This window comes from Muntiacus reevesi, chromosome 2 (assembly GCF_963930625.1).
Source record: "Muntiacus reevesi chromosome 2, mMunRee1.1, whole genome shotgun sequence".
In the NCBI taxonomy this organism is placed as follows: Eukaryota; Metazoa; Chordata; class Mammalia; order Artiodactyla; family Cervidae; genus Muntiacus; species Muntiacus reevesi.
The window spans coordinates 140,200,643-140,222,649 of record NC_089250.1 but is presented as its reverse complement, the minus strand read 5'-3'; the positions used below and the strand labels follow the sequence as shown (position 1 = coordinate 140,222,649).

General features: G+C 41.1%; 1 protein-coding gene across 3 annotated transcripts in view; it reads right to left on the bottom strand.

Annotated features, from left to right (window-relative positions):
* Positions 1 to 349: 349 nt before the first annotated feature.
* The window catches only part of CC2D2B (coiled-coil and C2 domain containing 2B), a 90,743-nt gene continuing 69,085 nt past the window's right edge, over positions 350 to 22,007 (bottom strand). The window contains exons 26-34 of one of the 3 annotated variants that reach the window (XM_065920050.1): positions 21,558 to 21,740; positions 21,218 to 21,415; positions 19,423 to 19,512; positions 15,719 to 15,832; positions 11,941 to 12,075; positions 11,447 to 11,569; positions 5,799 to 5,857; positions 3,246 to 3,423; positions 350 to 764 (exon numbers count right to left, since the gene is read on the bottom strand). In XM_065920050.1, the coding sequence (XP_065776122.1) occupies positions 576 to 764; positions 3,246 to 3,423; positions 5,799 to 5,857; positions 11,447 to 11,569; positions 11,941 to 12,075; positions 15,719 to 15,832; positions 19,423 to 19,512; positions 21,218 to 21,415; positions 21,558 to 21,740 (1,269 nt within the window). In that variant the 3' untranslated portion in view covers positions 350 to 575. The remainder of the gene's footprint in view (positions 765 to 3,245; positions 3,424 to 5,798; positions 5,858 to 11,446; positions 11,570 to 11,940; positions 12,076 to 15,718; positions 15,833 to 19,422; positions 19,513 to 21,217; positions 21,416 to 21,557; positions 21,741 to 22,007) is intronic. The other 2 variants (XM_065920051.1, XM_065920052.1) reach the window with 2 other exon arrangements.

The following is a 22,007-nucleotide window of genomic DNA, read 5'->3' as shown; positions in this document are numbered from 1 at the left end:
ATTTGAATAACTCCTGCCTGGAATTCCATCAGAACCATCATCAAAGTTATCAGCCTCATTTTAGTAATGAGAGCATTCTGTAAGGCAGGGTTCTCATTCTTAACTGGTTAAGAGAATTGCCTGGGAAGCTTTTTTTAAATAATGTAGGTTCTGGAGCTGTACTCTCAGAGATCCTGATTCAGTAGGTTCTGGATGGGATGTGGGAACCTGTATTTTCAATAGGGCTTTCCAAGTGATTTTGATGAAGGTGATGGGGGCCCCCAATTAGAGCAACACTGGCTGTGGAGAAAGGCCAGAATTGCTTCTTTCCTAGAATAAAACCTACTGTAGACAGTGATCCCAGGCGCCAGACTTTCCGAAGGGTCCTCCTTGATGAGGCCTCTGATGAGGAGGTCATTTATACTTGTCCGCAGAAACTCAGGCAGTGAATCTTGTGCCTTACTCTATAAGTGAGCCAAAAATTGGGCTCACGCTTGTCTGGACTTGAGGATAAGCAGAAAAATCCCAAGTACCAGAGAAGTCTGTCTTTTGGTTGGGGGCCCATGTACCATCTTCTCCTTCTATCTTTTTCCTTTTCACTGATGTCGAGCTAATGAAGCCAAATAGACCCACACAGATAATATGTTGTTTGGGTAGGGGTGAATGTACACAGCTAGAGCAAATTCTGTCTGTGGAAATTCAGAACAATGAATTCCAGTTTGATACACAGCATCAATAACTGACTGGACGTCAGTGTATGGCATCTGGATAGGAAATCCTGTGACCTGGACCAAAGACAGTAATACATAAACCCACATTACGATCATGTAGGTGGTTGGGAATTACTGTATGAAAAGACTACAGAAGCCTCAAAGAAATGGAAGTCATAAAATAATAATAATAATAGTTATCATTTTGAGGGTGTTTACCAAGTTCTAGGGAACCTCCTGGTTGGCTCAGTGGTAAAGAATTTGTCTGTGATGCAGAAGATGCAGGAGACACCACGGGTTCGATACCTAGGCCAGGAAAATCCCTTGGAGGAAGGCATGCCAACCCACTCAAATGTTCTTGTCTTGGAGGATCCCATGCAGAGGAGCCTAGCAGGCTCCAGTTCATAGAGTAACACAGAGTTGGACACAACTGAAGTGACTGAGCATGTACTATGTTCTAGGCACAGTGCTAAATACTTCACATTTTAATTAATCCTCAAACAACCCTTTGAGGCAGGTTTTGCTATAACCCCATATTAAAGAGAGGAGCAGAGCCAGGTCTGTCTAATGCCAGAGCCTACACATTTAACATTCCACATACTTGCACTTTTTCTGCAATGGCAACCTGCCAAAAAGGAAACTTCTTGGTCATATAAATGATTTAAAAGAGCATTTTGGAAGAATTTATTTCACATTGATTTAGTTTACATTTATTGATATCTATGACAGGATTGGTGGAGAAGGCAATGGCAACCCACCCCAGTACTCTTGCCTGGAAAATCCCATGGACGGAGGAGCCTGGTAGGCTGCAGTCCATGGGGTCGCTAGGAGCCGGACACAACTGAGTGACTTCACTTTCCCTTTTCACTTTCATGCATTGGAGAAGGAAATGGCAACCCACTCCAGTGTTCTTGCCTTGAGAATCCCAAGGACGGGGGAGCCTGGTGGGCTGCCGTCTATGGGGTCGCACAGGGTCAGGCACGACTGAAGTGACTTAGCAGCAGCAGCAGCAGCAGCATGACAGGATTGGGCTTCCCTGGTGACTCAGCTGGTAAAGAATCCTCCCACAATGCGGGGGACCTGGGTTTGATTCCTGGGTTGGGAAGATCCCCTGGACAAGGGAATAGCTACCCAGTCCAGTATCCTGGCCTGGAGAATTCCATGGACTGTATAGTCCATGGGGTGGCAAAGTGTTGGGCATGACTGAGGGATTTTCACTTTCATTTCCTCTGATGACAGGATTAAAGGATATGGGGTATGGGTCTCATGTAAAATTATCTATTAAAGAATTTACAAAGGACAATCATAAGCTGCTTTCAAAGATTGTTTACTTTTCTGATCTTTCAATCTCTTCATGTGCTCTTCCCTTGTGAGTGCATAGTACACAATCCTTCCCTAGTTTACTTAATATATTACACTGGAATACAAATAATAGTTAACATTTAGTAAGTGTTGGGTGCTATGGTTAAGCAACTCACTTAATCCTCACCACAACCACAAAATAGCTAACTATTTTTATCCTTGTTTATCTTGTGGGGAAGCAATGGGGTAAGAACGTATAGAGAAGTTGGGTAATTTGGTCAAAGTCAGTGAATGGTCAAGCCAGGATTTGAACCCAAGCTGCAGGATTCAGTCTAGATTTATGAATCTGTGTTATTAAACAACAGATAATTTTACAAAGGAACTCTAAGTTTAAAACCTTGACTTATACTTAACAATACTTTGCTTATCTACTTACCCCCTAATTCAACTAAAAAGAAAGTAAAACAAAACAACCACCTCCCTATTCATGAATAGTGCCTGCAGACACCTCCCTGGCAGCCTAAGTATCAACTTCCAACAGATAGCTTCCCTTCCTCTTTCCAAGGCTTTCTCTAGAGGACATTTTCTGATCTACAGGATGGAAGGGGGAAGGAATATCACTCTTGGGAGGCTGGGGCTTCCAAAAACTACTGCAACAATTCATAGGCAAGAGGACGACAGAGGATTCTCAGAACTCTGGATACTGGTAGGGGAAGAAAAGAAGGACTTTAAAATACACCAAAATGCCTGCCATGTTTGATTATGGACTTGAGTTTGATAGGCCCTTTTACCATCCAGGATGATGTCAAATGTGCTGGTGAATATACGAGAGGAGGTTAAAACAAAAGTTCAGGCTATGATGTATAAATTTGAGAGTAATTTGCATATGGAAGATACTAAAGCTTGCCTGAAGACCTCTTGCCCAGAACCAAGGACAGGGAATCCATCCTATTACTACCATCTAGAGATCATTTCTTAGTTTCTTAGTTGCAAGTCATTTCCTTTTGGGCATCTCTTTCCAAAGTTTGTGGTTTGTGTATCATAAAACTGATTCCAAGAAAATGTCATGCAATCTGGTCACAGTACTAGTTATTCACTACATTTGAAAAGTCTCAGTCTAAACATAAGTGGATTTTAATGACATAGAATGTATCAAGATAAAAGATATCTCAGAGGTTTTTAAGATTACTATCATCTGGCAGTTAACATCATAGATAAAACAAATGTCGTTAATGTATTAAATCATATACAAACCCAATAAAATTGTAGTAGTCTTCCAAATTCACTCTCTTCTTCAGATGAAACAAACCTTGCAGTACCAAGTTCTAACTTAGGAAGAATCTGTCGTAAAATGAAAGTACACTGTCTATTCCAACGTGTTGGCTGTTTAGGCCGCCATTCCATTATTTTACACTTCAGAGTTCTTTCAATCCTAAGGTAAGAATGCAAAAATTATTTTATGATAAATTACAAATCATTTAATAAATGTGAAAAAAAGTTTTGTCACATTTACTCAAGTATGAGAATGATACTTTGGGGGAATTCCCTGGGGATTTCTTGCTTTACTAAGAATGCAAAGGTCATTTTATGATAAAATACAACTTATTTAATAAATGTAAAAAAAAAGTTTTGTCACATTTACTCAAGTATGAGAATGATACTTTGCGGGGACTTCCCTGGTGGTCCAGTGATTAAGAATCTACCTTGCAATGCAAGGGATGTAGGTTCAATCCCTGGTCAAGGAACTAAGATCCCCCACTGAGTAAACTGCCCAAGAGCACCGGAGCCCGTGTGCTACAACTCGAGAGGCCATGCGCTGCAACCAAAGATCCTGCATGACCCAACTCATGCTGCATCTAGGACCCCACACAGCCAAATAAATTAAATAAATGTTTAAAATATATAGTCATTCACAATTTGAAAAATGATACATTTTTGATCTAGGAGAAAACCAGACCACCATGGTGAGGGATATCTGTCATCAACCACATTAATCTGGTTTGGGAAAGATCAGGCTCTTGCTTGGCTTGAGGAAGCAAGATGCTTCCTAGGGTAGCTAGCAATTAGTTCTCAAAGGCACTTCTTTCTTCCAGTTCCCTGTGTGTAGACAGCTGCCTACTAGGTGTGATTTACTACCATCTGATTACTGGGTTGACATTCCTGTTCTCCAAGACCCTCCTCTGACATAAGACATTGTATTTCCAAGAAATGCCTTTATAAAAATCCAGGTATCTTGTCTGGGGTAATGTTAGCAGGAATGGCGTTATTAAATCAGTTAATCCAGCAAGTGGAATTGGGAGGACATGAGCCACTGGATTGATCAGTATGACGATCAGTTTCCCCGATCTGATCATTCCCCCAAATGTATGCTCTACGCAGGCAGGGAGTTTCACCTACCTACCCAGCCTCTGAAACAGTGCCTGCTGAGGAACTGTTCTGGGGAGGGAGAAAGTGGAGTCCAGTGTGAGCTGGCTGGTGGGAAGCCTTTCCTCTGCAGAGGATTATTGTGTGCTGGGCCTCTCCTTTTGGTTGAGTCTAATAAAGTAAGTAAGTGGTTTTGAGTTTGCAGAGAGTCTCAGTCATGGCTACACACCAGAATCACCTGTAGGACTCGAAATACTTCACTATCCTCCAGATAGTGGCTCAACAGGTCTGATCCTGAAAATCACCTGTTCTATCAAAATACTTCACTACCCTCCAGAGAGTGGCTCAACAGGTCTGATCCTGGACTCTAGCACCTATATTTAGTTCCAGAAGCAATTCTAATGAAAACTAAAAGTTGGAGACCATTTTCCTAGTGCATTTCTTCTTTTTTTTTTTTTTGTCAAGAGTTGGGGAAGAAGTAGGGGAGTAAGAGGTGGGGGTCATATGCTAGTGAGAAAAGGGAGTGGCAAAATGCTTTTTGTCCTTTTCTGTTTTGATTAGTTGGTAGCAGCTTACATGCCAGCCTGCTGTGTCAGCATGAGTCATTGGAAGTAGTCATATCTAGAAGCTTCTGACATATCTGGAGTAGGAGCAAGGTCTGCTACAAAGGCTGTGACATTTTGGGCTTGACTGAGCAACTCTTCAGGGTATGCGTGTGTGTGTTTGTGTGTGTGTGGAGTATGTGGATAAGGGTGGCTACCAGGGACAGTACTGATATTTCTACTACCCAGCCCGGATGTTTTTGCCACACCCCTATTGTTCTTTCAAGAAGTGTTGCTGCTGCTGCTAAGTCACTTCAGTCATGTCCAACTCTGTGCGACCCCATAGACGGCAGCCCACCAGGCTCCTCCGTCCCTGGGATTCTCCAGGCAAGAACACTGGAGTGGGTTGCCATTTCCTTTTCCAGTTCATGAAAATGAAAAGTGAAAGTGAAGTTGCTCAGTCTTGTCTGACTCTTTGCGACCCCATGGACTGCAGCCCACCAGGCTCCTCCATCCATGGGATTTTCCAGGCAAGAGTACTGGAGTGGGGTGCCATTGCCTCCTCCGTCAAGAAGTGTTAGTTATTGACTATTACTATAAGGCTAAACAGGTGTCTATTGAGAACTTCCCAATAGCAGCCCACAATGTTGTCCAGATCCAACTGTATTTAACTTGGCATGTTTTTTCAAGGAGTATTGTGGATAGCAGAGGGGCAGATTTTTTAATGCAAGGGCCAAGAGCCAGACAACTCAATGGAAGTAACTATTAAATCTCCATTTCATGCTTCTGTTGCTGAGTCTAATAGGTATTTTTGAGAGACTGGGTTACAGGACTGAAGGGTGGCTGAATGGGAAATTAGGGAGAAAACATGATAATCATAGCATATAAATAGAGATCATACCTGTTCTTTAGATCTTCTACCATGCTCTTATTAGTATCAGAATAAATTATTTCTTCAGGCTGAAATACAGAAAACTGAAAGTGAGAAAAGGTTCTAGGGAGGCCATCTTGATATCAGTCACCCCTTGGAGTGCTGATCATAATGGAGGGGGCAACTTAAACCTCTCATGTGGCAGAAACACTCAATAATAGGAGCACAGAGCTAACACAGATCACAGCGTTTCCTTTGATTTTAATACTTCACCAGGGCAGGGAGGGGAAATGGATTTACGAAAGATATTCCTCATGAGACAGATCTGCTGTTTGTTTATTCAAATAAGAACTTGGCATTCTTATTCATTCCATCAGACAATCTCTGGAAGCTGTACTGGTCTCATCCGGTTATTAACTGTGACTTTGGAGAAATTACTTAACCGCTTTGAGTCTCGGTTACCACATCTTTTAAAGTGAATGTGAAGTCGCTCAGTCGTGTCCAACTCTTTGTGACCCCGTGGGCTGTAGCCTACCAGGCTCCTCTGTCCATGGGATTCTCCAGGCAAGAATACTGGAATGGGTTGTCATTTCCTTCTCCAGGGGATCTTCCCAACGCAGGGATCAAACCCGGGTCTCCCGCATTGCAGGCAGACACTTTAACCTCTGAGCCACCAGGGAAGCCCTAAAGAGGGACAATAAGAGCATCTACTTTCCTGGTGTCATGCGAAGATTTTAAAATAAAGTCATACATGTAAAGCCTGGCACATATTGCCCAACTAAGGTCAGATAGTACTGTTGTTATTACTCTTCTAATATGGTTTATCATCCACCTCCTTTGTTTCTTTCAGCAGGCAGGAGCCAGTTTTCTCCGTGTTCACAGGTGTGCATGCGCACATATGCAAGCATATATGCAGAGTCCATTTCAGTCTCTGCTGTCTTCAAGACTTTGCTTCCGGCACCCCAGCAACAGCAGAGAGCAAGGCTCTACTGTGTTTCCCCATGTTGCTCCACTGAGCTGGATTTTCTGGGACAAGGAGAGGACTTCTCCAACACCCTCCCTCCTACCCAAACTCCCTGCAGGGCTCACATAGACAAGAATGGAGGAGTGGGATTGGGTTTAGAGTCTTTACTTTGAATATTTATGAACTGAGAAACAGAGCCTCTGTAGAGACAGGGACAGATGCTTCCCCCTCATGAGTGTAAGGCAGGAAACTTTTGCTAGGACTCTAGGTCTCAGAAAATTTCAGGGGTGATTTGAGGAGGCTCAGTCTATCATGTCCTGATCTAAGTCAGTGGCTCCCAAAATGTGACACCACCCCCTGCTCAGCAAAATGTTGCTGAGTCAGCAGCCTCAGACTACTGACTCAGAAACTCTGAGGGTACAGCCTAGCAAACTGCTTTTTAACAAGCCCTCCAAAGGGTTATGATGTCTACCATGGTTGTAGAACCACTAGATTAGAGAAAGTGCTCAGACACAGTGAATTTACCCAGAGTAGAACATGGCAGAAGATGAAATACTGGAGAAAGTAAAGTCTAAAGCCCAGCATCATCTTGCAGAGGTCAGCAACTATTGCAGACAGGGCAGGTAAACCAAAACCGGACTGCTGTCCTCAAATTACTGTCTGCCCCTCCAAAACACTGCCCTGCGCTCCTAACCTGGCAACTCCGGTGGATTAGTTAGACCACCTTCAGGCCTGAAAAAGAGGCCTAGGTTATGTTGACCCAATACGTTTATGGAGTGTTAGTCTATATCCCATTTGGGCAAAGGCCCCTTTCAGGGAATTCATAACCTTTAAAAGTTCAAGAAGATGTACCTGTTAACTCCATTTCTCTCTCACACACACACTCAAATTTATGTTCTCAATTGTGATTAACAGAAAAAAAAAAAAAAACCAGTATTCACTACAGACGGTGGTTTATTCTGGTATGTGTGTGACAAGGCAGAAGATCAAGGGCCACTGGCCCACAGGGAAGAAATCAGTAAAGACAAAAGTCAAATGCAACTATGAGTTTTCTGTTTAACTACTCAACTTGACAAAAGGTTTAGTTTCCACTCTTAGTCAGAGTGGCTTTTAAAAATACAATTTTGATTACGGCAGCCCTTGCCTTGGTGATGCTGAATAAAGAATAAAGGCCAAAATCCTGACCAGGACCTCAGCTCATTTCTGCTCACCCCCTGGTAGCAGCCAAGCTCGCCTTTCAGCTCTGTGACAGACACTTGGCCCTGCAGGTCTTCATCTGCCTGCAGTGCAGGAGACCTGAGTCCGATCCCCGGGTCAGGAAGATCCCCTGGAGAAGGTCATGGCAACCCACTCCAGTATCCTTGCCTGGAGAATCCCACTGACCGAGGAGCCTGGCAGACTACAGTCCATAGGGTTGCAGAGTCGGACATGACTAAGTGACTAACACACACACAGCTGGTCTTCAAGCCTGCTGTTTCCGCTTTGTGCTGGGACTACTCTCGTCACTAATCTTCATCTAGACCAGCTCCTGCTGCTCACCCCTCTTCACTGTGCTGCTGGTCATCACTTTTTCCCCCAGGAAGCCCCTGAAGCTCCCCTTCCCCTCAGGTTTCCTGCTGTGTGCTCTCCAACGCACATTCATTTCTTCTTAGTGGCATTTATCTCTCTCTACTCCAAGTGCTTGCTTCCTTCTGTTTCCTCCTCTAGAACACAAGCTCTAAGATCACGGTTGCTGTTCAGTTGCTCAGTTGTGTCCAACTCTTTGCACCCCCGTGGACTGCAGCATGGCATGCTTCCCTGTCCTTCACCATCTCCCGGAGTTTGCTCAAACTCATGTCCATTCTGTCGCCCCCTTCTCCTCTAGCCCTCAATCTTTCCCAACATCAAACTCTTTTTCCTTGTGGTACCTATACCTAACACAGTGCAGACCCACTGCAGCACTCAATAAATGTTACCCGAATTAATAAGAGAATGATTAAAACAAACAAAAATTCTCATCTCTGAATATACTGTTCTCCGCCTAGGAGGCTGCAACCAAATGCTTTGGTCACAACTTTAGGACAGGCAAGCAAGGCATTGTGTGGGTGCTGGAAATGTGGCTTGCTCAAGAGAGATAAGCACATTTCCCCTTACTTAAAATGACTTTACAGACATATAAATGCTTGCATCTGCAAGGAAAATGTTTAGAAGGATACACAAGAAACTACTGACTGTTGCTATTTCTTAGAGAGGTGGGGAAAAAATGCTGAAGAGGGAAGAAACTCTTCATTTTATATACTTTGGTACTGTTTGATTTCTTTTCCCCCACAACCACCATTCCTTCTTTTCAATATTGTGAACTATGTCAAACATACAGATAAAGCACTGAGAATAATGTAATGAACATTCACCCAACATACATACCACCTAGCTATATCTAATCTTTGTATGCATCCATATTTTTTTAGATTTCTCAAAAAGATGTAGGAATTTCCCTGGGGATCCAGTGGCTAAGACTCTGCCTTCCCAATACAGGGAACCTGGGATCGATCCCTGGCCAGGGAACTAGATCCCATATGCACAGCCAAATAAATAAATATATTTTTTAAAAAAATGTAAAACATTACAGATAGACTTAAAGTAATCTATATACTGCTCCCTGATCTCATTCCCCTTTTTTCTCTCTCCAAAGGTAACCTTTACCCTAAATTTGATGTTTATCATTCTCATGCAAGCTTTTATACTATCACTACGTATCTATGGGCTTCTCTGATGGTTTAGATGGTATTCTTTCTGCCTGCCAAGCAGAAAATGCTAGTTCGATACCTGGGTTGGAAAGACCACCTGGAATAGGGAATGGCAACCCACTCCAGTATTCTTGCCTGGAGAGATCCATGGACAGAGGAGCCTGCAGGGCTACAGTCCATTGGGTCACAAAGAGTTGGACACAACTGAGCAACTAACATTTTCACTTATATATCTATCTATATATAAACACATTATTTTTCAAACTTCATATATATGTGTCATTTCACATCTTTACTTTGCTCAACATTACATTTTTTATATTCACTCATGTTGATACAATGGCTCTAGGTCAGTGGTTCTCAACTGTGGCTACATGTGGGAATCACTTGGGGAGCTTTAAGTAACACCAGTGTGTGGGCTCTTCACTCAGAGATTCTGATGTCATGAATGTACAGTCAAGTTGAGAACTACAGTAAATTAGTTTCATATATTCTTTTTTACTACTGTATAGAAGATTTTGGGTTTCCCTGGTGGCTTAGACAGTAAAGAATCTGCTTGCAATGCAGGAGACCTGGGTTTGATCCCTGGGCCAGGAAGATCCCCTGGAGAAGGAAATGGCAACCCACTCCAGTATTCTTGCCTGGAGAATTCCATGGACAAAGGAGCCTGGTGGGCTATAGTGTATGGGGTCGCAAAGAATTGGACATGACTGAGCGACTTACATGTATAATTTCATAGTATGGGTTCTTGACAACTTATGTGCCAATTTTCTGGTTGATAAACTGTGTCCCCCCCCCTTTTTTTTTTTCTATTTCAAGCAGTTTAGTAATGACCATTGTTGTGCTCGTCTCTCTGTGCTAGGGTACATACTTAGAAGTTGAATTGGTGGGTCAAAGGTTGAGCTTTTTCAACTTTACCAACCTTATCATATTGATTTTCAAAGAGTTTATAGCAATTTACACTCCCACTATTTCTCAGCCTGTTTGCCAATATTTGATATCATCACACTTAAAAAAATGCTTCCTAATCTTATACATGTAAAAATCATGTTTATTTTAAATTATATTTCCCTCAGTACAAGTGAGGTTGAACTCTGGAGTTTCTGCTTCTATGAATTGTCTTCTTCCTATTTTTCCACTGTTCTTTTTCTTATCCACCCCCCCTCTTTCTTCCTCTGGGTCATAGCTCCCAGTTTTTGAATTTTGCAATTGCCTGCACATTGACATACCATGGCTCTCAACCCAGAAACTGCTGTTGAAATGGAATTTGGGTGTCTTCCCAAAGTGATGCTGAACACACCAAAGATTCCCTGGCCAAGTGGTCTGGTGGTGAGATTGGTTCCTGATGCTCTCATCTGTACTTTGGTCTCTTACCTCCTGAGCTCCAGGTAATGGGTCTGCAGCTTACCTTTCTCATCTTCTCTCAAGAGGAGCAAGGTAGGGAAGCTCCATCATAGTCATGGTTTCAAAAAGTGAGACTGGCTCTGGTTCCCTGGATTTCATGACTCACTTTTAGACTTTGCTCCCATCCTCTTTGGGCCCTACTCACTGATGGTGTTTCTGTCCTATTTCTATTCCAGTAGATACCCATCATGGTTCAGAGCCAAGAAAAGCCTTTTGTTTTTCAATTTTTATACTTTATTATTGTCATGGATGTGTTGTAGAAGTGCAAGGTCAAAGTAAGAACTTATTACACCATCTGGACGTTATATTTTCTGTTTCATGATGAATACTTTAAAAATTTTACTCTAAAACCTAAATTTACAACTAAGATGATGCCTTCTTCTCAATTCTTCTTTTGCAAGTAGAGGAAAAGGATCAGAGTAGCCTAAAGTCAGGCTGGATGGCAGAGAAAACTGGATTTTATTGATGTTGCTAAACCATTCAATAAGCAACCAGCTATATAAATGTAACAAGAGCTGTCATAACTCTAAGGTCAGAACCAATGGTAACTTTCATAGAGACACACCTGGAAAAGTGTGATTTACCTGAATGCTTTGTGTGTTTGTTCCTTGATAATTTTTTGGAAGCAACTGTTTCCAGAAACTTTCCTTTGAATAGTCAAAATACACAGCCATTGGTGAATTATTCTGCTGCAGATTAAACCAGACCTATCAAAACATTAACAGAGAATCAACATCGGCCCATGGGAGTATGAAGCCCATAGGGGGTTACAGTCTTACTACCCAGTGAAGTGGCAGAAGCCAAGGACAGCTCTGCGGCAGGAGGTACAGAGAATTCCAGGGGCATGTGAACACTAGACTGCTCACTGGTTCTCAGCCTTGGAGGTGCTATGGAATCACCTCAAGGAGCTTTGGGGATGGAAGATTTCCCTGGCCCCACACCCCAGGGATTCTAACTGAACATCTACAGTTTCCTCAGCGTTTCCACATGATTCTAATGTACAGTCAGGGTAGAGAGCCACAAGTTTGACTCCTGAGGACAGAACTCAAGATCTTCCCTCCTCACCCAATACACTTACATTTTCACCATCAAACAAACAATCTACACCTTGTAACGGACAAAATGGGTCAAACTGCTTATGACACTGTCCAGTTAATGGATTCCAAAGCAAATATTCATCAGTTTCCTGCGTTAATACATACGCCACGTGCCCCTGTCCGAAGAAAGAGTTAAAATTGTTTTGGGGGGATGATTGATTTAACTCATTTTTGTATTGGAAATTTTGTATTGGAAATAGCATATGCTATCTCTGACTTTTTACAGATAATATTATCAATCACCTTATGGATTTTTTTTCTGTATGATGTATCTATTTATTGGCCATGCTGCACGGCTTGTGGGATCTCCGTTCCCTGACCAGGGACTGAACTCAGGCCACAGCAGCGAAAGCCCAGAATCATAACCACTGTGTCATCAGGAAACTCCCTGTTATCTCTTATCTTTTAAAAGCCTTTTTTAGAATATTTACAATTTTTTTGCAAAGGGAAAAACCAAAGCAATAGAAATCCGCAGGCCCAGACTAGCATGAGGATTCAAATGAGAGAACTTATGAGCCAGTGTTGTCACCCTCATAGCAATAAAATATGTTGTTCTGATGAAATCAGTATATGAAGAACATTTCCCAATAGCTAGTGCTAATGTGTAGGGGTACTTTTGCGTAATTCACACAAAGGTGCTATATGATTAGCCCTGCTTTAAGCAAAATATACTTAGAGATCAAGGGTGAACACCATGTAGAGTTATAGTGTTAGTCCAAGGCTCTGAAAAGCTAGGTGAAGTTAAAAAGCCATCAAATTAATTTTGAGAACAAGATCTAGAATTAGAGGCCAGAGAGAAATTAAACAGAAAACCATTTGAGGAATAAAAGTAGTCACTATGTTACTATTTTGCTCTGCACATACTTGTGATGTGTAAACCTTTCTTATTTAGCAAAAGGTAAAAATTTCAGGTAATGATAATAATAACTGTTTAACATTTATCATTTACGTACCCCAGGTTCTGTACTCAGTGCTCACGCTAATTTTACTTAATTTCTCGCTTTAATTAATTCCAAATTCTGTGAGGTAGGTATGATTATCATGCCCACCTTTCACATGAAGAATGAAGTAGGGATGATTATCATGCCCACCTTTCACATGAAGAATAAGAGAATAACAACTTGTCTAGGGTAACAGGAAATAGCATTATTCCTTTGAGCAGGGGCTTCCCTTGTGGCTCAGCTGGTGAAGAATCTGCCTGCAATGTGGGAGACCTGGGTTCAATCTCTGGGTTGGGAAGATCCCCTGGAGTAGGGAAAGGCTACCCAGTCCAGTATTCTGACCTGGAGAATTCCAAGGAACGTGTAGTCCATGGGGTTGCAAAGAGTCAGACACAAATGAGCGACTTTCACTTTCACTTTGAGGGTCAGAGAAATAAATAAGGCTGAGATCATACAATTAGTAAACATTATTAGTGAAGTGAAAGTTGCTCAGTCGTGTCTGACTCTTTGTGACCCCATGGACTGTAGCCCACCAGGTTCCTCTGTCCATGGCATTTCCCAGGTAAAGAGGTGTCACCTCAACCACACAGACAAGGTGAAACGTATAGGTAAGTGCTGCCACCCAGTGTTGACTCACAGGTACAAATACAAATGTCTGTTAAAATACTGTTCACTGTTTACTGCCATCTAGTGGTGCTCAAAGCTACAGCCGCGCGATCATGGGGAAATCAGCCATAGGTTTTCAGCTAACAAACAGGACACAGAAATAATAAGCTTTGCAAAGGAAATACATAGAAATAAATGATCATGACAAATAAAAAATCTTGAAGTTTTAAATGCTTATCAATATGTTCATATTATTGAATAGAAATAAAGAGTCCTAATAAGGCAGCTTTCTGGAGGTTTGAATACAGGAGTATATAAATAAGTTGTACAAATTAGTGAACTTCTGGCCCATTTCTTGCACAATTAGAATTTGAGCAGTGAAAAATAGGGAGAGGAACATCTTAATTATCTTAAATATAATTCTAGGAACATATAAAGATGATGATGGTGATGATGGTTAACAACCACTACATAACTATTACTATGATAACTATTGCTACATCACCTACCACCATCACTTATTGAGCATTTTCCATAAACCAGGTGCTGCTCTCGGTGTTACATATTTACTACATAACCGAGTATTTCTAGTAACCCCATGATGTCCAGTCGCTAAGTCATGTCCAACTCTTTGTGACCCCATGAACTACATACAGCATGCCCGGTTCCTCTGTCCTCCACCATTTTCCAGAATTTGCTCAAACTCATGTCCATTGTATCAGTAACACTATCTAACCATCTCATTCTCTGCCACCCTCTTCTCCTTTTGCCCTCAATCTTTCCCAGCATCAGGGTCTTTTCTATGAGTCAGCTCTTCACATCAGGTTGCCAAAGTATGGGAGCTTCAGCTCCTGCATCATTCCTTCCAGTTAATATTCAGGGTTGATTTCTTTTAGGATTGACTAGTTTGATCTCCTTGTAGTCCAAGGGACTCTCAAGAGTCTTCTTCTCCAGCACCACAGTTCAAAAGCAAGAGTTCTTCAGCGCTCAGTATTCTTTATGGTCCAACTCTCACATCTGTACGTGACTACTGGAAAAACCATAGCTTTGACTATACAGACCTTTGTTGGCAAAGCGATATCTCTGCTTTTTAATACACTATCTAGGTCTGTCGTAGCTTTCCTTCCAAAGAGCAAGCGTCTTTTAATTTCATGGCTGCAGTCACTGTCCACAGTGATTTTGGAGCCCAAGGAAAAAATCTGTCACTGCTTCCACTTTTTTCCCATCTATTTGCCATGACATAATGGGTCTGGATGCCATGATCTTAGCTTTTTAACACTGAGTTTCAGGTCAGCTTTTTCACTCTTCTCTTTCACCCTCATTAAGAGGCTCTTTAGTTCCTCTTCACTTTCTGCCATTAGAGTGGCATCATAGGCATATCTGAGGTTGTTATTTCTCCCAGTAATCTTGAATTCAGCCTGTGATTCATCCAGTCCAGCATGTTACATGATGTACTCACGTATAGAAGTTAAATAAGCAGGAGGACAACATACGGCCATGTTATATTTCTTTCCCAGTTTTGTACCAGTCAGTTGTTCCATGTCCCGTTCTAATGCTGGTTCTTGACCCGCATACAGGTTTCTCAGGAAACAGGTATGGTGGTCTGGTATTCCCATCTCTTTAAGAATTTTCCACATTTTATTGTGATCCACACAGGCAAAGGCTTTAGCATATTCAATGAAGCAAAGTAGGTGTTTTCCTGGAACTCCCTTGCTTTCTCCATGATCCAACAAATGTTGGCAATTTGATCTCTGGTTCCTCTGCCTCTCTGAAACCTAGCTTTTACATTTGGAAGTTCTCAGTTCACATAACGCTGAAGCCTACCTTGAAGGCTTTTGAGCATAACCTTGCTAGCATGTGAAATGAGCACAATTTTACAGTGGTTTGAACATTCTTTGGCATTGTCCCTCTTTGAGACTGGAATGAAAACAGACCTTTTCCAGTCCTGTGGTCATTGCCGAGTTTTCCAAATTTGCTGCCATGAAGTAGCACTATTATCTGTACTACTTTACAAAGAAGAAAAACAAAAGGAAGTCATTCTTTACATTGTGGAAATGTTGATGAAGCAACATTATTCCCCTAAGTAAATATTTGTTTGCCTATGAAATTTCCTAATTAATTTGTGAAAAAATGGAAACTTGGAGTTGAAGTCTTTAAAACTTGCAACTGAAAGTTTTGTTTACACTATTTAAATATTAAGTCCAACACTTACTTCCAACACTGAGGTTCCTAGAAGAACCAAAGCTTTCTTTCCAAAATACAGGAAGAAATTACAGAGAAGTATGGCATGCTCCTCCTTATTTCCAATAGCCAAACTGATGCAGCGCTAAGGTGAAACAAAAGCAGCAAGGACAAAAAAAAAAAAAAAAAAAAAAGGAAGGGAGGGGAGGAGACAGAGATGAGTAGTGAAAGCATCCAACAGATTCAGGGCCCCTCCACACCCTTACACACACATTCCTGCCAGGTCGCTAAGATGACTGCAAAGCCTAAAACTCTGACACACTTTTCCTGTTAAAACATTAGGGCATTAGAAAGAGAGAACATTAGTCTGGAACATAAGGATACTGGGTGATCCAATAATTTTATCATCCAAAATGAGGAAGATTTTTTGGGGGGACAAATATCCTGGGAAAACAGGGCTGAGCACCAAAGAATAAATGCTTGTGAACTGTGGTGTTGGAGAAGACTCTTGAGAGTCCCTTGGACAGCAAGGAGATCAAACCAGTCAATCCTAAAGGAAATCAACCCTGAATATTCATTGGAAGGACTGGTTCTGAAGCTGAAACTCCAATACTTTGGCCACCTGATGTGAAGAGCTGACTCATTTGAAAAGACCCTGATGCGGGGAAAGATTGAAGTCAGGAGGAGAAGGGGACAAAAGAGGATGAGATGGTTGGATGGCATCACTGACTCAATGGACGTGAGTTTAAGCAAACTCCAGGAGACGGTGATGGACAGGGAAGCCTGACATGCTGCAGTCTGGCGTGCTGCAACTCTTTGGTCACAAAGAGTTGAACGTGACTCAGTGACTGAATAACAAAATTGGCTAATATTTTAAGGAACTTCATCTGATAGGAAGTCACACCTGTTTTTGGAGGAAAGGATCCTTTGGTCAATGGAGTCACTCTCTGCCCTGTACCAATATAGTGCTCTCAACTTAGAAGAAGAGATATGAGTTGGAGCCCAATCAAGAAGAGTGATGGAAACTTCCTTAGCTCAAAGACCTGAACAGCAGGGGTGGGTGTAACCAAATGCAGAGAGCCTAGTAAGGCAGTTGTAGCAGGACAGAAAAAGCACAGCAGAGGTGGCAGACCAGTGGCGTATGATTTAGCTCCAGTCTATAGATGTGTTTTGCTTGGCCCCAAAATGCTTTTAAAAATTGGAAGATCACACATACAACTCTGGATTTCTGGATTCTCTTGAAGAATCAAAGGATCTAACAAAATACATGGGCCCAAATGTTCATACGGCAATAATGTGTTGCTGCTGAGTAGCAGCTCTACCGTGCAGACTCGGCTGCACCACTTAGGCTGGACACATGCTTCCACTTCATTAGTCCCAGAGAAAGGGCTGTGGTGGCCAGGGAGCTTGGGGAGGGGGAGCTCAGGAGCTCTCAGAGTGACTATTTACCAGTCAGTCCGGAAGTGTTTCAATGGTTTAACAACAGATGTGGCCACATCAGTACACACTGGCTAGATGTGATGGTGAGGGATAGAGGTTAGGAAGAATGGTAACACGGCTCTTCTGAAAGATACAAGTGATGAACAGGAGAATGAAGAGCAGAACATGAGTAGTCTTCAATATCAGACCAAGGAGGTTCCCCTGACAGCATCTCATAAGAGAAGGAGGGAATGAATGACAGTACGTAACTAAAGAAGACAGCGGCAGAGGATGAGGTAGTTAGACAGCATGATAGCATCACAGCTCAAAAGACATGAATCTGAGCAAATCTCAGGAAATAGTGAAGGACAGAGACACCTGGCTGCCACAGTCCAGAGGGTTGCAAAGAGTCGGACACGACTTGGCGACTGAACAACAACAACGTAACTAACATACTGTGTTCCAGCTGCCTATCCTTTCAAAATCCCTGTATGACAGATGAGGAAAGTGAGGTCCCATGGAGCTGAATAACTTAAGTCACACAGCTACCAGGTGGCTGATGTAGGATTTGAACCAAGGTTTGTTCAAAGACTGTTGTGTTGGGTAAAGGAAATAACTCCTGCGACGATTAATCAGTCATTCACTCAGGGACACCCAAGTTCAGAGTTCATGGCAATGGGAAGACACCAGCCAAGAGGAAGCCTGTGCCGGTGGGGACCTGTTGATTATGAGTACTGTTTGGCTTGGAGGGCACTTAGAAGCACTGGTATTTGCCAGAATGGTTATTTTCACAGTTATTTTTAGCTACTTTAGAGGCTATCTTTTCAATGTTCTGCAGGACTGTAACACATTCTGATCAGTCTGAAGAGTCTCAGAAGAGTCTAGAGTTAACAGACACCTCTGAGTTTTATCAGATTTGAGTCACTGGGTCCAAACCACGGCTGGTGTCTCTCTCACTTTCATTTAGCAGAAGGCAGGGTAACTGACCTAATAAATTAGTCCTGTGCTCTCTAAATCCACTTCAGCTCAAATCCAGCCTCTCAACACTCTCATTCAGTTCAGTTCAGTCGCTCAGTCGTGTGTGACTCTTTGCGACCCCGTGAATCGCAGCATGCCAGGCCTCCCTGTCCATCACCAACTCCCGGAGTTTACTCAAACTCATGTCCATCGAGTTGGTGATGCCATTCAGCCATCTCCTCTGTCGTCCCCTTCTCCTCCCGCCCCCATCCCTCTCAGCATCAGGGTCTTTTCCAATGACTCAACTCTTCGCATGAGGTTGCCAAAGTATTGGAGTTTCAGCTTCAACATCAGTCCCTCCAATGAACACCCAGGACTAATCTCCTTTAGGATGGACTGGTTGGATCGCCTTGCAGTCCAAGGGACTCTCAAGAGTCTTTTCCAACACCACAGTTCAAAAGCATCAATTCTTCGATCCTCAGTTTTCTTCACCATCCAACTTTCACATCCATACATGACTACTGGAAAAACCATAGCCTTGACTAAACATTCTAGATTAGTGCAAATTTACCTTTTCATTCAAGGAGATTAAATTTGGGATGTATATGTATAGTGTGTGGGTATAGGGCCAGTGTATAATCAACTAAATATAATTTAAGGTGAAATGTAAAAAGTGTTCTAATTAGGATTGCCAGATTTTTGGGGGGAGGGATGGGATGCCTAAAGCAATTTAAATTTCAAATAAATAGTTTTTAGTTCAAATATATCCCAAATATTGCATGGCAACAAGTCTAAAGACAATTTTAATCCAAGTGCCAAGGAAGCCCTTCATTCAGATATGGGAAAACTGGGGAAAGCTTCTGGGAAGTGGTGGTATTTCCCCTAGACTTCAGGGTCTAACCACCTCTATGGTGAACAAGGCATATTTCATATTTCTCTCTGGAGAATGTCATAATATTGTACTCCTGGAATTCCTGCTGAATCTGAATATTATGAGCTACTTAAAGAGTTGAACAAGATTTTTGGTCTTTAAGAATTATTTCTCCCAGAGGAATCGGGTGACCCAGAGGAATCGGGTGGAGAAGGAGGTGGGAGGGGGGATCGGGATGGGGAATACATGTAACTCCATGGCTGATTCATGTCAATGTATGACAAAACCCACTGAAATGTTATGAAGTAATTAGCCTCCAACTAATAAAAAAAAAAGAATTATTTCTATGGGTTGTTATAGAGCGGAATGAAAACAGTGTATTAAATTGCATAAGGAAAGCTACTACACAAGTGCATAATATTTTTGAAATGTTTCTTTAAAAGAAAAGCAAACATTATACATTTAAATTGTAAATTGTAACTGGTTACCTCTGATGTCATCCATATATTAAAACCATCATTTTCATCCAGTGCATCAGGCATAACAGGAATCAAAGATACAAAGTGAGCAACAAGGTCCTAAAATAATATTAACTAAGATTTATTAAGAGCATACTATATGCCCATCACCAAGCACAGTGCTTTACATGCATTATCACCAAATTTAGTATATCCTACAAGCCTTTGAAATACACACTATTATTAATTTTATTTTACAAAAGAAGAAACAAGCTTAGAGTGCTAAGATAACCTGCCCATTCTAACACACACACTAACATACTAACATAATATATGGGTTACACACTAACACAACATATGGGTCTCTGGGAATAAGCTCATTAGCATGACTCCAGACCATGGGTATTAATCAATACATTTTACTGTAATAAATTAAAAATTTAAATGTGATACATACTTTAAAATACAACTGTTTAAGAAAACTGAAAAAAAGGTGTAGAAGAGTAGCAAAAGTGTGATTATCTTTTAGGTTCAAAATCCATCAGAATTATTTTTATTAATAAAATCCAGTTATAAGTTGCTGCTGCAAGAAGATATTGGTGCAGTCTATTTTTACAAACAACAGAACTTCTGTTGTGGATTGCTACCCCTATAGGGCTGGAGATAAGGACTCAGATTAGAGTTAACATAGAAAGTTCACCAACATTTTCACTGATTTACAGTAGCTGCCATATACACACTAATCATGTTTCTGACTTCATGCAGTTAATTAAACATGGCTCACAATTCCTGACAAGCAAAAGAGCTAGGATTTAGACTTCTTTTTTAAAAAGACAAAGATTGTCTTTAAAAGAAATCTGAGAGCATTATTATCTCCTTGGACTTTTGGTATCAGGAAACAGGCAAGAAGAAACCCAAAAGCAGAGTGTAGTAAAATGTGATCTAAATTAGGACTTCTGGTTTTAGCTTAAAGAATTCAGGTTAGAGCTTCATACTGGAAGAATAATATAAGTATTCTAAGGAGAGTCAATTGAGTCAATCAGGCCTGAATAAATAAAAGCTATAAGTGATTTTTCACAGGTGTCCTTTAATCAAAGCTTTTTTTTTTCCTTAAAGGAGAGACTAGATTTCTGATTTCACATTTTCCTTTCTCAAAGTGGAAGAAGCTATCTCCTCTTCTGAGTTCATAATGAATGCCTGTACATGTCTCTTTTGTCAGCTGGTAAATAATAGATATGCATAAAGCCACATAAGGTGAGAAGTGTTATGTTGGCAGTTTATAGAGCAAAAGATAACATAGATAAAAGATAAAGAGAGCAAAAGCCTCTTTACGACAAGAAGCAATCCTTAGAAGGACACCATCTCTTTAGAAATACAACTTTCAATTCTGCCTGAAAATCAAAGGAATCTTTCTGTGTCACTTTTCAAAGTCTGACAGAAAGATTACTAAGTTGGTATGGTCACATGAAGTGATGTGGCAACAGTGACCTTCAGTACAAGTGGGCAGAGTGAAGGGCAACAGGAGGAAATGTTTTCTTCCACCATACACTCAGGAGCACACATTGCAACACAGATGGTATCTCTCTCAGGAAACTGTCTCTGAAGATAAAGCAATTTTAATAAGAAAGTTTTACTCAAAGTTAATGTTAAAAAGTAAACCAGTTAAATATAAGTTGAGAGTAATCAAAATGTTCTAAAATTTACTGTGGTGATGGCTGCACAACTTGGTGTATATATTAAAAACCACTGAATTATATACTTTAGAAGGGCAAATTCTACGGTATGTGAATATCTCAATAAAGTTACTAACATAAATATCACTTACAAGTGTCGCGTTAGAATAATGAAGAAACATATCCAGGAGTTGTTGAGGTGGATTCAATGCCTTGATGTATCTTGTTACTAAGATCTGTATCCCTTCATCATTAAAAACCGTAGTGATGATTCTTCGTTTAGGAAATAATGCCTTACAATTTTTTGTAAAAATCCATGCTCTCTCCAAAACATCTATTTGATCTGAAAACTAGAATCAAGTTTAAAATATTTCAACTTGCTACCATATTGTTCCCATAGGAAAATGTCAAGAACCAACATTCATTTTTGTCAACTTTGAAATTAACACTCCTTTGATAGTATATCTGAAAATAATTCAGTGAAAAGCCTACCTTGTCTAGTTCTGGACTACAGATGGCATATGATATTTGAGGTTCAATAGTAGCAAAAATATTTAAGAAGGTACATTCTTTTAAATTCTGTCCATTATAGTCTTCTTTAGGCGACACATAAGTCTTACTCCAAGTATACCCAAGCAAAACAGGTGGAATATTTACTTGAAATGTTCCACTAATCTGAAAGAGTATATGAACAGAATGGATTCTGCATGATGAAAATAAACATCAGTCAAAGATAGCTCAGTTCAGTCTTCTCCATTGCAGGAAATAGGCTTGCATGGGTTCATCCTGATTTGACTAATAGGGACTTGCAAAGAATGATAAAGTTTTTCATGATGATCTGCTCACAAGCAACCTTGACACCCTGGGTCCCTCTCTAACATGGAGTATGTGGAAAAGGCAGAAGTGAGAAAGGGATGAAATGAGGAAGCAAGTTAATGTACC